This window comes from Epinephelus moara, chromosome 21, assembly GCF_006386435.1.
Source record: "Epinephelus moara isolate mb chromosome 21, YSFRI_EMoa_1.0, whole genome shotgun sequence".
Taxonomy (NCBI): domain Eukaryota; kingdom Metazoa; phylum Chordata; class Actinopteri; order Perciformes; family Serranidae; genus Epinephelus; species Epinephelus moara.
Genome location: NC_065526.1, coordinates 29,376,613 through 29,393,990, shown reverse-complemented (window position 1 = coordinate 29,393,990; position 17,378 = coordinate 29,376,613). Strand labels below are relative to the sequence as shown.

Here is a 17,378-nt window from a genome sequence, read left to right as displayed (position 1 = left end):
TGCAGACGCATGAAAGGCAGGATAGACGTATGAAAGGGGAATAGATGACGGAAGATAAGGATGCTGTGATAAAGAGCATTTGTGAGAAATATATATCAGTGGGTATGACAGAAGGGAAGAGTAATAGAGGGAATGGGAGAAATGATTTTGGGGAGATGTGAAATGAAGAGAGGGCAAAAGAGGGATAAAATTATGGATGGATGGATGGATGGATGGATGAATGGATGGTTGGATGGATGGATGGATGGAGAAAGGATTTCAGCAGCCAGATGGGGTTCCTGATCAGAGGTGAGCCATATGGTGATGATTCAGCATGGCAGCCTGACAACCACTGGTTTAACCCTGTTTACACACACACACACACACACACACACACACACACACACCTCCCTCTGTACAGACTGTAAGCCATGCATCAAGTCTTGCACAGTTTGGCCTGAACACATGCTACAGTGAACGGGAACCATCCATCATGGCAGCAACTAGACAGAGTGAGAGCCAAAATTTAAACCAATCAGGCTGCAGTGTGCGTGTCGTCCATTTCACCCAACCACAACCAATCTAAAGTGATCTCAGAGGGGTTTATATTGTCCTCAACCTTATACAGATGTTCTGTTCCAAGATGTCCACAAAGTGAGTCATAAATTACATGTCAAGGAACTAAATGTGTTCTGGCTGATCAAACTGTTTCAGCTGAAGGGGTTTTTTTTTCTCACTGAAACTGAAAATCAGAAACAAAAGGTCAAGTCAAGACACAGGACCCCAAATTGTTCATGGGCAGCCCCCTCACTCTGCCATCCTCCATTTAATCCATGTATAGGTCCTGTTTGTGCATGTGTGTGTGTATTTCAAGTCTGTGCGTATGAGAACAGAGTGAATTTCCCCTCAGGAAAAATCTTGGAGCCTGGTGTTTTGGTTGCTGATAAAGTTAGAATAGAGGGTTTATTTATAACTAACCCCAGTGCTTTAAGTGGAAGAAATCAAGTGCCAGTGCTCCTCTTATTTTCACGTTGGCATATGTATCAGGAAATATCAGCCATTGTAAGGAATTATCTTCTCAATTTTTTCCAGCAACCCAAAAATCAAGGAACAAAGACATTTCAACTTACAATTCAAATGTATTTTTCTAATTTAGAGATTAAAATGTAAAAGTGCCAGTACTGCATACCAGTGAGCACTGGCTCACTTTAATTCTCATATTTTCCCTCTATTGTAATGTATCAGTATGTATGAGCAGACATCAGTGCCTAACAGTATTTGTCAGTGGATTTGAGTATGCATGTGGTGTGTTGTACCTTGTCTGAGCAACAGCAGCAGCTTTCCTCTCTCTAACTCCAGACTGAGGCCCAGTCCTCCCTCTCCCTCTGCGTGCAGCAGTGTCCCAGAATTCCTCAGGGTTTTAAACTTCAGAGTGACAACGTCGTTGGATGGCTGCCTCGGCCCGGGACTCAACCTGTACACCAGACTGCTGCTGCCGCCATCGAAACTCACAACATCAGAGGCTAGAAGGCAAAACAGAAACAAAAGAAACATATAAAACAGAAACTTCACCACAATAACAGGTTAACAATGAGTATATCTCCCTTCATCAGATAACATCTGAGTGATTTCATTTGCTTTATATTTACATTGTCTGTCAGTGTGGAGGAACATACTGTCGTCTGTTCCAAAAGTCTTGAACCATGAAATTATTGCCAGAAAATTCTGATTTTTTGAAACTGGAGTGTTTATTGAACCTTCTGACCAAAAAAAATAAAAAAATAAATAAATATCAGTTTGCATATATGAGTTTCAATTTGTATCATTTATGCTACATCAGGCATTTCTGTGCAATTTCTTGCTCACAGTTTGTTTATCTTAAACAAACCAAAACACATAAAATACAACATCTTTAACCCATTTAACTCTGAGTGTCTTTTAAAATTTTCCTCAAGTAATTTCAAACATACAAAATAACATTTTGTCACATCACAGCAGTGACAAACCCACCAGCAGAACCGGCATGGTGGAAGAGTAACATTTCACTTAGTTTGGTTCATTTTTTAGTTCACACCCTCTTTATTTTGCATTGTGGTAAGCCTGAAAACAGTTTCTGTCCTTGTTCAGGCAAAGCTGGACCTTACATTTCTCACAGTAGACATGGGTGAAGTGATTTCCTGTGCAGTGCTTGCATCTTTGTCGAGTTTCCCATGCTGGAAAATGATCAATGCCATCCTTTCTCACATCAGGGGGCACACTGGAGGTTGGCCTTTTGCGTGGGGGAGGTGTTCCTGCTTCTGGAGAGGATAGTGGTCTGCCACTCTTGATTTTGCCCTTTCCTGCGCTTGTGAGAGAGGTGCCAACAGCAGCTTGAAACCTTCGCAGGGGCATGTGTTTCTTCCTGGGCTTTATTTTCTCCTGGTCTCTTCTGTAGAGGTTCCATGCATTGATTACTGCCACTGTGACAGTGTGCCACCAAATGTACATATACCATCTTCGGGATCTGAAGCTGAACTTGTAAAGTGCAGATAGCATATCAAGAAGGTCAACGCCTCCCATAAATTTGTTGTATGTTTCAACGATGGCTGGTCTGGGAACCATTATGTGGGTTTTGGATTTTCGATCCCAACGCTTCACATTGCCCAGTGGTTCGATGCCGACAAAAGAAGAAAGTAGGTTCACAGCTTTGTTGTCATACCATCTCACAATGATGTTGTTGTCCTGGTTTACTCTGAAATCCAGAGACCCTCTTCCCTTTTTCTTCATATCTTTCTCATCCATCATGTTGCAGTCTTTTACCCTGTTCATTCGGACTGTGCCTATGTAGTAGATTTGTCTTTCTTTCAAGTGCTCCACCAATGGAACTGATGTAAACTAGTTGTCTGCAAAAACCTTGTGATTTTTTCCTGCTGGAAGGGTTGAGGTCATCTTCAGGACAACGTCTCAAGAAGCACCAACATCAGATTTCACTTGGTCTGGATTTTCTGCCCCTTGGCAAATGTCAAAGTCATAAAGAAAACCACTTTGTCCTGCACGTCCCCACATCTTGAACCCCCACTTGTGAGGTTTTGCTGGCATGTAGATGCGTAGATGTGATTTTCCCTTGAAAGGCACCATGATTTCATCAACAGCGTGACATTCTTCAGGAGGTACACAAAGAAATTGTTGGTGCAGTTTTTGTAACCATGGCCCGAGTTTCCAAATTTTATCTTTCTTTGCATCATCAGACACATTGAGGTTGTCCTGAAAGTGAATCAGTGTCAGCAATTTCAGGAATTGATCTCGAGACATCACGTCACAAACTGCGGAGTGCTTTGTCTCCATCTCCCAATAGGCTCGTACATTGGGCATCTGTACTAAACCCATGTGCATGTACATACCCAGAATTTGCTCCATCTCTTTAGCAGTTGTGTTCACTGACTTTCCTTCTTTCTGCACACTGTACAGGTGCATGTATGGTGTCCAGTCAAGCCTATCTTCTGAGTCTTCCTCAACACATTCATCAAATTCAACATCTGGAGGTTCAAACTTTTTCTTCTTCCACTGATACTCTTTCCTTTTCACTTTGCCTCTTGCAAACTGCTTTGCTGCTGTGTCCTGTGTTAGTGTTGGGCACTCGACTTCTGCACTTGTCTGGTCCATGCTTTCATCTTGTAAATCCTCCTCATCACTACTATTTGAGTTTTCCTCAGTACACATTGCAGTAGGAGTCCATTCCTCATCCTCCTCAGTACACATTGCAGTAGGAGTCCATTCCTCATCCTTGTCCTCATCATCATCTTCCTCTAACTGCTCCATGTCACTTGAATTCCCATCCATAATCATCTTCAACACATCTTCAACACTCCATTTTTTTGCCATCTAAAAATATGCACCAAAACACAAATTATTGTGTATTTTTTCTCTGAATTGTTCAGTTTTAGTAGAAATCAGTGAACAAAAGACAATTATTAGCAGGGAGCCATAGCAACATTCAACTACTTATCAATCATCGTGATACAGCAGGTATGTACAATAGCATATACAATATAGGTTAATAATATCTCAATTTCTACTCTAAATAAACCTAATTATGTCAGTTAAACCTCTAATTAGTTTACTTGAATAAGAAAAAAGACTGTATGTTGCTTTATTGAATGCATAATGCATGAAATGCAATAAAATGACAACCGACAGATTTGCAAATAAATTACCTTATATACCTGCTGTATCGATTTTGATACACACTTTTTCAACACGGTTTTACTGTAAATTAAGTTATGAAATATTAAGTAATTTTACATTGCATCAATCCATCAAATGTTCCCATTGAAGTTTCAGTAACAATTTGCAAGTTTTTCTTACCTGAACTTCTTCAAAATTGGCAAAAATATCCTTGAAAAATCATGTGTGGGTCACTGATTGACAGCAGCCATTTTGGATGTCTCAATTGGAGGACCTCTGGTGCATCAATTACTGATCCCTGGTGGATTGCCCATGCACTGCATGTATCTGATTGTATACATCAGGTTTTTCAGGAAAAAAAATATCACACTGATGATGTAGAGGTCTCAAAAACTCATGTATCAAATATGATACACTTGGCGATAACGTCCCCACGACTCTACAAAAAACACTGACTCATACATCTGGACAGAATTTCAGTCTGCCGCTGTGGTATTGTTGGTTGCAGCAGGAGACTGAACCTCCGTGCTAAAAAATGAAGCCAATGCAAAAGTGCCAAAAACTGCAGTTCCTTGAATGGCTAAGTTATGCATAATGAGGGCGTGGTCGCTTTGAGTGACAGATGGGCACCTTTTGTTGACAGGTCGCTACCATGGCAATTGGTTAGGTTACATAATCATGGCGGATCTCTAAATTCACAGAAGATAACCATAGTTGTAGCTATAACTGTTTTCACTTCAAAGTGTTGTAACAGATTGGTCGCCTAAAAACATTTCGCTTGTAAGTTTTGCTCGTACCAAAAGACCCTTCAAGGAGTCAGATGTTCAGTTTTTTATGGTAAGTACATGTTGGTTTATTGCTATGTTTGGTGTTTTGCTAGCAAAAATTAGCATTAGCATTGGCATTATCACAGTTAACCATAGACTGTAAATGCATATTGTGCACTGTGCTAACCAGGCTAGCAGCTAGCGTTAGGGTTAGGTCCACCCTCTCGTCCAAATACGATCACTTTTCATTATTTCTGGCTCAAAAAAATCTGAGATGGTGACGGTCAAAATGCCAAACTCGAGGCTTCAAAACAGGTGTCAACAAACCAATGGGTGAAGTCAAAATGGCTATGACCATTATTTTAACACTATGGACTAGTCTATGGACTGAGACTGTAATCTGTTTCTCACCTTTCATCAGCAAATTTCATCTAAGGGTTTCACTTACTCACCAGGGGTTTGGGCTGAGGTGAGGTGAGGTGAACAGTGTGTGTTGAGCGTAGGAGGTGTGTAGGCTATAAAGAATGGACTGCAAATACTAAACTGCTAAAAAAAAAGAAGCAGTGGCCGAGTTCAGCATCAATTTCCTTTTCAGCCGTACAACTAATTCCTCTGACTGAACGTTTTTTAATGAACTTGGCGACTCTTTGACTCCCCAACGCCAGGACTCGCACACAATCACACAACCACTTCGCTTGCAGTAATGCTCTTATTGGATTGTACAGTGTATTTCCTGCTGATTAGAGCAGCAAGATGAGGCTCCAGAGCACTGAGTCATCCTCAGTGTGTTAAGCTGAAAAATGACTTTAACTCCACTCTACTACTCTATATAGTAACAAGCCATTTAGTCCTAGATGACATTTCATCCTAGAACATTAATATCTGACTACAATTATGCCAAGAATAGATTGGTGCTTGTTTATGGCTCATAACTCGGGCACTTGGGACACTTCTGCTTATAGCCAGTGCAACAATATGCCCAACACTGTGTCATATGTCAGGGAAACATCATGTAGCAGGTACATTAATTGGGTTTGCCTTTACTTTGGCCCCAGATTTGATTAAGTGTGAACACCTGTGACTGTTAGGGAAACGTGGATGTCTTGAATCTGCCAAGACACATTATGAAATGTTTTGTTTTGTTGCCTCAACAGCAGACTAATACCCACAATACATTTTTCACACTGCGGTAAACTGTTTGCTGCTAACAGCTATATATCACCTCCCTTCAGTATATTACATTTGTTTTTCTCAGGAGGATTTCACTGTGCATGCTACATTAGTTTACTGCCAGGAAAACCACAAGTCTCCTCCGCCAACCGTCACGCCGGCTGATAAACATATTACCCGAATATATATCCACTGTGTCCTTAAATAACTGGAGAATATTTCCAAACTACTATGGGCTATTTATCAAAATCCATCTTTTAAATGTTTTGCATAATCCATCTTCTTCCAGAGGGGACAGCGGCAAAGACAGTTTTAAGGGACACAAAACGGTTTTTATCATAAATCATCTTTCCACTTGGTGAACTAATGTGATGAATTAGTGCCAGGAGGTTCCAGTCTTATGTTGCCTCTATGTTACCTCCAAATGTTCCAGGAATTTAGAGCTTTCAAGTTTTCAAGTTTGGATATTGCTCACTTTTCTGACCACATGAGTGAAGGTAACACTGAGGGTGTTGTCACATATAGTCCTTTTTAAACAAATCCAACTCAGTCCTCTTAAGGTGCACCAAAAAGTGGACCAACATTGTCAGTTCATTTGAAAAAGGACTCAGTTCTCTTTCTGGTCCACTTCAGCTCTGATGGGACCTCGGTCCTCTTTCTGTTCACACTATAGCCTACATACGTAGTTTTGTCTTTACTTTGACGTGGCACTGCAGTGTGGTTATGAAGCCCCTCACTTTCAGATGAACTTAAAACTGGAGGAGAAAATTAGATGTTTCTGTGTGCTGTAGACTGTTGCCATTTCATGTATTCTATATTCCACACCTGGAGACATGCAGTATCTTCCGTGGACCACACTACTATTAAAGCAAACCGAACTCAGACCACGAGTTCAGGCCAAAGCAACATGCTTTATTATGCTCCCAAAATATTGATCTGAAGGCTACATACGGCTGATAACTTTTGAAATCAAGATGTGACTTTACTTACTGCAATAATGCCGACAATGCTCTGTGTTGCGTGTATTAATTTTGTGATAAATAATCAAAATATACAGACATTCATGGTACCTGAGGATGAAGCCAACTGACTTTGGTGATCCCATGACTTTTACTTTGGCACCTCCATGAAATTGACATTTGTTTGAGTGAAATGTCTTGACAACTATTGTACTGATTCCCATAAAACTTGATTATCTCATTAATGTTCCCCTCTGGATAAACTGAATTTTAATTTGTCATAAGTTTTGCTTTGTGACCAAAACCAGCAAACTAATGACATTCCCATCAGCCTCACCTGTACTTTGTGCTTAGCGATAACTAGCAAATGTATGGAAATTGTCATAGCGAGTAGGGATGCACCGATCCGATCTCTGGATCGAATATCTTCCCCGATATCATCAAAATAGATGGATCGGGTATCGGAAAATGCAACCTATATCTGAGGGGATCCTTTCCCTTTAAATCTATTACGACGTGAGCTACATCACACGTCATGGAGTGAAGGAGAGAATGTGCTGTGTGCAGGTATTTCACACTATTTCAACTGCTGCTGCACAATTTACTTTTGTTAAAAATAAATAGTTCATCATTGCATTATCTGTTTCATCTTGTTTCATTTTATCTTAGGAAAGAACTGTGTAGTCATCAATGCCTGATGCCTCTAGTCTTTTCTGTTCTACATGTAAAGGTATAGCTTTTTAGGTCAACCATGGTATTGGATCGGTATCGGATATCGGCTGATATTCAAAGCCACAGCATCTGGATTGGTATGTAAACTGAAAAAGCTGGATCGATGCATCTCTAATCGCAAGCATGTTAGCATGCTAACATTAGCATTTAGCTAAATGCAGCACTATGCGCCACAGAGCTGCGACCATGGCTGTGGACTCTTTTTCTTGTTAGAGGAGCAAAAGTAATCACACTGACAGACTTTTAGTTTATTTACAGTGTGATAAACATTTAAATCAGTACTGGGAAAATGCTGAAAAAGGGAAGATAACCTGACTTGTAAGATAATGTTTCATGACAGAAGAAACTTTTTAAAACCTGTTTTGTGTATTAGTACAAATGAAGTTGCTGTTCAATATATTTCACGTTTTAAAGGAATCAGTGTTAAAAACAAACATGTTCTTTTTATTTTCAAAGCTCCCAGTCTGACTACAGCCTGACTGCAGATAAAAGGAGGAGCCAGAAATAATAGAGACACTAACTGCTGCAGATAGAATACGAGACACAGACAGTCCATATGGAAATCGTGTTTGCACATTAATATTTACTGTTTGATAAATGTATTTGGGCATATATGTAAATGTGTGTTTTGATATTCATGAATGTTTTTTTCTAATATCCAAACAAACGGCAGTGAGGACAGAAATCAGGGCAGAGACACCGCAGGGAATAAAGCTGAGAGGACAAAATATTACAAACACCTGCCTCTTCAACCGAGTCCTGAAGAGGATAAAGAAGATGACGAAGAGTCATAATCACTGAGGATTTAAAGCATGTGAAGTCATGCTCATCCTAAACCTTTAGCAGATTTAAACAACATTTAGAAAGTAAATCTACAACATGTTTTTAAGGCGATAGTAAGAAGGGCAGTGATACTGATGTTTGTTATTTTTTAAATGAGAATCCATTAATCTTATGACACAATCATTGGCTCAAATACAAAAACTGTGAACGTGCCATGGAGCTATTACTAATAAGAGGGACTGTGTAACCCTAAAAAAACAGGCAGGGAAAAAGTAAGGCATATGTTTTTGTGGGATGTGTGTTTAGTTCATTGTGTTGATGCCAGGGTTTGTTACTGCCAGTATGTTTTGTGATCTGGGAAACTAAAGAGGAACAAAGAAAATTGTTAACACACAGTTTTGTTTGTGTGATACGTTGTTTTCACTGTTAACAACAGAGGTGAGAGTGTAAATCTGTTGTAAAAAACGGAATTACTTCCAAAAAAGGTGCTTGGCGTTTCTGTGTATCTGTGAGTTATCACAAAAACAACAATTGGCGAGAGTGTTCCCTTTCTTTTGAACCAAATTGAATGTGTTTTACATTGATTGGTGAGATGTTGATTCTCTTCGATTCCTCAGTTGTGGTGATTTGTCTTTGTTAAATCCTCCATGCAAACAAAATTTCCCTGAAGTAGAGTAAACAGACTCAGCAGGTCATTTAAATGAAACCAGTGCCACCAGTGCCCACAGTTTATTCATCTGGGCGACAGCTCTCAAAAGTTTAGTCAATCCCATAAAGATAAAAAGACTTACTGTAAGGACACCCATAGGTCTCCAGCCGCAGTCCAATCCTTCCACTAGGGTTCCAGTCCAGAGGAATGAGGCGGAGGAAGCGAGCGATTGCCGGCTGCTGTAGTTTATACTGAACCACGCTGTCTGCATTACTGTTACCTGGAAAAGACTGAAAAAAACAAACACAATGAAGACTTGCTCATTATGTATCTGCATTATTACTACATGGAAAACTCCTCAAAACTACCGTACAACCAGCAGGGCCTTCAACTCAACAAATGACACTGAGGAAAGGACAGAATCTCATTTAAAGACGATGTGAATTCTTCAACAGCAGCCTTTGATGAGCAGAGTGAGTGGAAAAAGACATGATGAGAGAGATTAACTGTGAATAGAAAACAGGAATGCAGAGACGTAGAAGAAAAGGAAAGGAGGAGATACAGAAAAGAGTATCAAAAGGGAAATGACAGAGGGACGAAATGAAAGGCAAGGAAAATCACATGGTGAGAGGGAGATAAGCAGTAACGTCAGAAAATGAGAAGAGGAAATAAAAGGGAGAGAGGAAATTTGAGAAGAACAGGGACAGAGTAAAAAAGATCACCACTTGCGTCCGCATCCCCAGCCCTCCAGGCAGAAGGAAACAAACCGATAAAGAGGAGAGGGACGATAAAGAAAGATGGATTGCTATATTTTCAAGCACCCACAGGCTTCAGGAAAAAGAAAAAAGAGGACCGAGACAAAGAGGAAAGGAGAAAGCAGAATATTTCCTCCTTGCTCTTCAGGCCTCTACGCTAAGAGCAGGAGCCCAGTAGACGTCGATCCAGCAGCTCTGCCATCAACTTTCTCCTCCGACAGACTCTGTAAGCTCGACTGACTAATGCAGAGAACACTTTGAAATGTGATTGGATTGTGCTCAGTTTATGTTAAGTGTCAGATCAACATGCTTTTAAGCTGTGAGGAGTCGTTTTCTGCTCTCTCAGAGAAGATCCTCAATGCTGAGATTAGCTGGATTACCTCCATGTGAGGAAACTGCCTCGGCTCCACTTTTAATCAAAAACTCCTCTCTGCACCGCTGTAACAAATGTGGCTTTACCCTGGATAAATATCCAAGCAAATAGTTGGAAAATATTACACTTTCTCCATGTTTATTGCACTATTTGATGTGGTAGAAGGCTCACAGGGAGCATGCAGGTAAGAAATGTAAAAATATTTTTAAACTGGCTCTGTGTGCTGACAGGATTCATCACTGTGTTTAATTTCTACTCAAAACTACTTAGTATTCTTGTGGCTGTATACTGAACCATGTACCATCACCAACTCGACACTTGTGCAACGGAAAATCACTGAAGAAGAGTTGCGTGTGTGTACCAGAAGGTGGGAGGTGATGCCTCGCTGCCTTTGCTGTCCATCTGACTGATTTCTTCATTAATCAGCTCTACAGAGACCAGCTGAGCTTTCTCACTTTCATGGCTATGTTGTGTCACGTTGCTGCCACGTTGTTTCTCATGATCAGCAATGGAAAAATACTTAAATAATCTGCTAATGTTGAAACACAATTAGTAAATATAATACCCACTGCTTTTACTGTAGAAGTAAGGACAGTGGTGTGACAATTTGCATACATGTCTGTCCAGACTCACATGTAGCCATGACAGTAGACAATGCTTCAAATATGAATGTTGCTGCAAAGAAGCTACACATTCTAAACATAGTTGCTTCAAACATATTTTCAACCTTCGACATGAATTCTTGACTTTCAGACAAAAATGTTTTGTGAGGTCACACTGACCTTGACCTTTGACCACCGAAATCGAATGACTTTATTGTTGAGTCCAGGTGGACATTTGTGCAAATTTAGAGAAACTATTTCAAGGTGTTTCTGAGATATTGCATCAACAAGGATGAGAGAGACGAGGTCACATTGACCTTGACCTTTTATCTATGACCACCAAAGTCTAATCATAGCACTGTTAAGTCCAAGGTGACGGTTGTGCTGAATTTGAGAAAAAAAAAATCCCTATAGGCATTCTTGAGATATTGCATTCACAAGGTTGGAAGGGATGGACTGACCAATCTGGTCTCACTCCAAAGCTGTCGAAATCTGGCACTTGGGCAATGACCTGTGGCATCAGACATTGACAACAAAGCTGTTCTTTAACCTTACTGTTATAATTATTGGTGCTCAGCAACATCAGGGGGAAACACAGCGGCACACAATTGAAAGTTAAGACAACGAAAGTCTGAGTAGGGCTGGTGGGAGGGGCGGTGGATGAGTCCAACTAACACTGACCTTCACCCAGAGTGGTCACATCCTGTAAGATTATAAAGCCAAACCCTGTTCTTTTTTCCTAAACCCAACCACATGTTTCTGTTGCCTAAACCCAACCATGTGCTTTTGTTTTTGCAGTTCTTTTGACAGAGACTGTAGAAATGTTAAATTTCTGGAAAGAAGACAATGCATGAATGAATGCAGAACTTGACACAGCGTCCTAGAAAGTCAACATCCAACGCACTCAGGGTATCTTCCATGTTGTATCTGGACGTGGAAAGTCCATGACTAAACGCTGATATGTGACGAGCAGAGCTGGGTATAAGTACTTTGATTACTTTTTGCAGTAACGAGTAACCTAACACGTTAGTTTGCTGTTTGAGTAATCAAATACTTGAGTACTCTTTAAATGTCCTCTTTAAATAAACTAATTTAATACAAGCACTTATGTGTCTAAGCAGACAGATGATGTGAACACGTGAAAATACAAGTTGTAAACCAGATCTTTAGGCTGCTGTAACATTTATAGGAATTTTAATATACACTGTATATTATTTTCAAAAAATTTCAATGCATTTGACATTTCTATAATTCAATTTCATTAAAAGTTTTAAAATAAAGCCTACCGAGGTTCTCAAAAATATTGTTACTCATATTGAAGGTGACACCTGTGGCTGTTACAGCATTTTTTTTTTTAGCAACTAACCTACCATGTGACCAGAGGCCTGTGTTTATTGACTTGTATTAGCAATGTTTGTAGTTTTGTAGGATAAACAAATACATTTTGTGTACCTAGGACTTGTTTTTCTCTTTTGTCATGGTATCAAAAGAGGTATCAAGTATCACTATCTTATACCAGTATTGTATCAAAGTTTTAAATTTTGGTATTGTGACAACCTTACAGCTTATTTACAGTGTATGTATGTGTATGAGTGATGTTTTTTTAAATAGTATTTCTTCATAAAATAACTTAATAATCATGAGTAGAGTTGCCCATGAAAAGTATTGGTAACACCCTCCAGGTAGAGAATGATGAGCTGCTGTCTAAAACACAGTCTGTCATTTTTTATTCAGTCCTGTTCTTTAACATCTTTTAAACATTTGTACCTACAGTAGCTGTGATGGATGAAATCAACATGTTTACTCCCTCTTTTAAAGAGTCAAAGACAGAGAGACAGAGAGAGAAATGACACTGAGAAGCGGACAAAAATATATAAATAAAACAATATCGGGCCACTTGACTGCCTCCGTGTTCGTGATCAGCAGCTGAAGTGTTTTCTCAACAGGTCTGCAGAGTCAGCGGAGCTTCAGCACTGCTTCATGCATTATAAATGAAGAGATAAACTCATGATGACTCAGTTTATCTGTACAGGATAGATGAAGCCTCATACAGCGGCACTGCTTCACACTACATCACTTCATGTGAATTACACAAAACAAAATATGATGATGTTTATGGATCCCTGAGGAGAAACAGAGTCAGTGCAGGACTGAAAGGAACTAAAGCCGTAAAAATGAGGTCACTTACATGAAGGGATGTAAATAACATGCATATGCAATGTGTTGTAGTCTTAAATCCAGCATGGACTCACCCCTATGCTGTCCTCCTGTCTGTACTGTTTCCAGTTGTGCCCCGTGTCGCTAAACATGAGCAGGTACGACGTCAGCCAATCAGAGCTGCCGTAGCGGCCCTGAGTAGCAACAGCGGTGATCTTGGTCCGCTCGCCCAAGCTGACCTCCAGCCACTGATACCTGTCTGAGGTGAGAGGAGACCAACCTCCAGCTCCTGCAGGGAGAGAAGGAGACAAACCGGCATACATAAGTGATTTATTAAACTTCCATTTACCTGGGAGGAGATGAAATAAGCTTTGGTAGATGCTGAAAAAATGAATTGCATTGCGTGACCTTTCATTCTGAACTAAAATCACATTTTCCTGTTATGAAAGCCGAATGAAGAAAGCTGATTGAACCGCGGCGAAAACCTTTAAATCCATTTTGAAGCTATGATGGGATATAAATCACACTTTAAAAACTTTCCTGATGAATTTAAATCACTCACATTTGCTGTGTGACCCACGGTGGCATCAGGAATGTGTTTCTTTTCATATCTATCTGAGAAACACACGCATATATTATCCTTTCATATGCAAAATGAATCAGCATTTGATATTCAGCTTGTCAAAGCAGCAGAGCTCCAAAAACGTTCAATCATTTCTGCCCCCAAAATCTGTTAAAAAAAAAAAATCAAATCCTAATTCTGTGCCATGTGCCTTAACCCATACTTCTGCTTCCACTATATTCAATTGAAATAGGGTTTTTCAATATTCTGACACAAAAAAAAGGGCTTAAGCATTCTTGTGGTTAAAAGGACTGCATGTATCCAAACTAAAAAGCTTTTTCACCATGTAAAGACGTTATTAAAGTCCAACCTATTCACAGCCAATGTAGACATTGTATACTATTAATATATGGACAGGTGACAAATTGAAAGAAACCTGAATGAATAACTTGTTGAAAACCATAGCACACACAAATGTTTCCATACAGGGAAATGAATTATTTGATGAAAATGAAAATTATATGAATTAATGATGTGTCACACAGCGTTCTCCACCACCATCATCAAAACACCAACCCTCAGGTGTATTCCAGGTCTCTGTGTTGGCCTGAAAGTGGCGTCAGCTCATTACAAATGAAGCAAGATAAAGAAAGTAGCAACAAGAAGCTGATATTGTTTCCCATAAACAATAATGTGGTGCCAAGCATTGATTTGTTTGTATCCCTCCTCGTATTAAATGTCATCAATTTAGGGGGTGTGTTGTAATGTATTGATTGGTTGTGCTCTGGGTCATCAGCTTGAAATGTTTTCCCACAGAAAAAATACAACGAGGTGATTGATTAGAGTTGAATTACTGAAGAAATGGGCACCTGTTCAGTGACCTGTCTCATGCAAAACAGCAACAACAAGGGACTTTGATACAATATATTTAGTAACACTGGATTAAAGCCACTTATTGATGGTTTCTATACAATGCAGAAATGTACAGCATGCTGTATTTCTTCCATTTCCATGCACAATGTCCTAATTGCATGTGTAAATGTAGGGGGTAGTTGACAGAAGTCTGCCTGGACAGATAAACTGTATTTGATCGTATGGGCTGCTGCACAATAAAGACATTTCAAACACTGAAAAAGTAAGCAGTTTCTGTGTGTGTGTGTGTGTGTGTGTGTGTGTGTGTGCGCGCGCGCGCATAGGAAAATACTTTGCCGGGCCAAAACGAAGACTCAGAGCTTAAACACCATATGGGCAGATTCTGAAGGAGGAGGCTGCTGACAGCGTCCCGCTGTGCACACACACACAAACACACATTGATGCAAGTGTAGAAAAGCTTTAAAAAACACAAACACACTGAAAGCCATCTTAAATGCTTCTTGACTTTGAGAAAGACATTTCGGTTGTTTTCCCTCTGACAGCAGCAAGCGAATATTGTGTTCGAGCTGGAAGTTACAAGCACAAACTGTTACGTGTGAACATGGTCTTGGTAAGAGACAAAATAGATCTATATCTGCAGCTGAATCTCCAAACACAAAAAGCCTATTTTGCAGTGCAATAACAAAATGAAGATGAAGAAGAGGGTATGTACTTTACAGCAGGATCAGACGACATAACAGTTTTTTACATGGTCACTTTGTCAGATTAGTGGATCATGTTGCCTTAAATTCCAGCTGTGATTTGGCTGAGAGACACGTTAGACTCCAAGTTGAACGCTGGCCAATCATCCTGTAACCTTCAGTTAATGACTCCTTCAAATCTGGCAGGAGGTCAACAACCATGGCGTCTGGAGCATCACAAAGAATGTTGTAAAAGTAGACTGATGTTTTCTACTAAGACACACTACAATAAATAAAATGACAAATTAATGTGCCCCCTGCTAATTTTTGTTCCTAATACGCCATGGCTGTCAGACTGGGGCTTTATCAGGCTGCTGATATTCAGTCTGTGTTGATTTTATCAAGTGTTTCAACAGAACTGCTGTTATAGTCTAATTCCTCTTCCTGCTAGCTGTGTGGCCATTCTTTGATTTGTTTCTACAGGAGTGCAAAGTTCTGAAGGTTATTGTCATACTGAACGCATTTCAGTCTGCCTGACCCTTTGGTCCACAGCCAAAACATACTCACGAGAATCAAGTGGCATGCACAAGTTTGGGCACCCCTGGTCAACATTTTGTTTTCTGTGAGTAGTTACGTATGTAGAAGATGAAGTGATCTCAGTAAGGCAAGACGTTAAGGATGAGATGAGGTTAGTTTTTAATTTCAATCTTTTACAGTTTCAAAAACAAAAAAGGAAAACAGCCTTAAGTAAAAGTTTGGGCACTCTGTATGGTCAGTGCTTAGTAGCGCCCCCTTTGGTCAGTACTGCAGCTTCTAAATGCTTTTGGTAACCAGCTAAAAGTCTTTCAGTTCTTGTCCGGGGATTTTCACCCTTTCTTCCTGCAAAAGGATTTTAGTTCTGTGAAATTCTTGGGCCGTCTTGCATGCACTGCTCTTTTGAGGTTTATCCACAGATTTTTAATGATGTTTAGGTCGGGGGACTGTGGGGGCCAAGGCAAAACCTTCAGCATGTGCCTTTTGAAGAAGTCCATTGTGGATTTCGAGTTGTGTTTAGGATGACTGTCCTGTTGTAGAAGCCATCCTCTCTTCATCTTCAGCTTTCTTTACAGATGGTGTGATCTTCCTGAATTTGCTGGAATAAACTGAATCCTTTCTTTCCTCTACCTGTGAAATGTTCCCCGTGCCACTGGTTGCAACACAAGCCCAAAGCATGATCCATCCACCTCCATCTTTAACAGTTGGACAGGTGTTCTTTTTAAATCTTCACCATTTTTCTCCAAACATACCTTTGCTCATTGTGTCCAAAAAGGTCTATGTTAACTTCATCAGCCCACAGTACAGGACTTGTTTCCAAAATGCATCAGGCTTGTTTAGATGTTCCTTTGCAAACTTCTGATGCTGAATTTTGTGGTGAGGACACAGGAAAGGTTTTCCTCTGGTGACTCTTCCATGAAGGTCATATTTGTACAGGCATTGCTGCACAGTAGAACAGTGCACCACCACTCCAGAGTCTGATAAATCTTCCTGCAGGTCTTTTGCAGTCAAACGGGGGTTTTGATTTGTCTTCCTACCAAAATCGGAAAGTTTTCTTGGTCATCCAGACTTCAACTTGACCTCCACAGTTCCTGTTAACTGCCACTTCTCAATAACACTACGCACTGAGGATACAGCTATCTGAAAACACTTTGCTATCTACTTATAGCATTCTCCAGCTTTATGGGCATCAGTAATTTTAGTGTTCAGAGTGCAGGCAGCTGTATTTGTAAAGCTTCGAAATCTGCATCATCTGGCTTTCCCTAATGATGTCTGTGAACAAGCCATAGCCCTAACAAGCTAATTAAATGAAATTTCAGTTTATTTCAACCTGTCTCCTATCGTCCTAAATTTGTTTCAAGTGACTAGTGACATAAAAATAATAGTTAGCATGTTAGCCGTTAGCCTAGATACAGCCGGGGCGCATAGTACCGTCAGACTTAATAAAACGTAAGTGAACAGGCATCCCTTCAAGTGCAAAGTTAGTCCACTAAACAAGCTTTTTTTTCCCACAAAGACCGCCTCATATCGTTAGGATAAATGTCAGAGAACATATAGAAAATTACATGTAAAAGTGTTGTCTTACCTTACCGGTGTGCTGCCATGTTTGTTTACCATCTAGCTCTGCTTTCCAAAGCGC

The 17,378-nt window shown here is 40.1% G+C and overlaps 1 protein-coding gene across 2 annotated transcripts in view; it reads right to left on the bottom strand.

The window, feature by feature from the left end:
* Positions 1-17,378, bottom strand: part of LOC126383158 (contactin-associated protein-like 4) — a 146,468-nt gene that overhangs the window by 77,886 nt on the left and 51,204 nt on the right. For both annotated transcript variants that reach the window (XM_050033605.1, XM_050033607.1), the window contains exons 3-5: positions 13,186-13,379; positions 9,346-9,493; positions 1,296-1,502 (exon numbers count right to left, since the gene is read on the bottom strand). In XM_050033605.1, the coding sequence (XP_049889562.1) occupies positions 1,296-1,502; positions 9,346-9,493; positions 13,186-13,379 (549 nt within the window). The remainder of the gene's footprint in view (positions 1-1,295; positions 1,503-9,345; positions 9,494-13,185; positions 13,380-17,378) is intronic.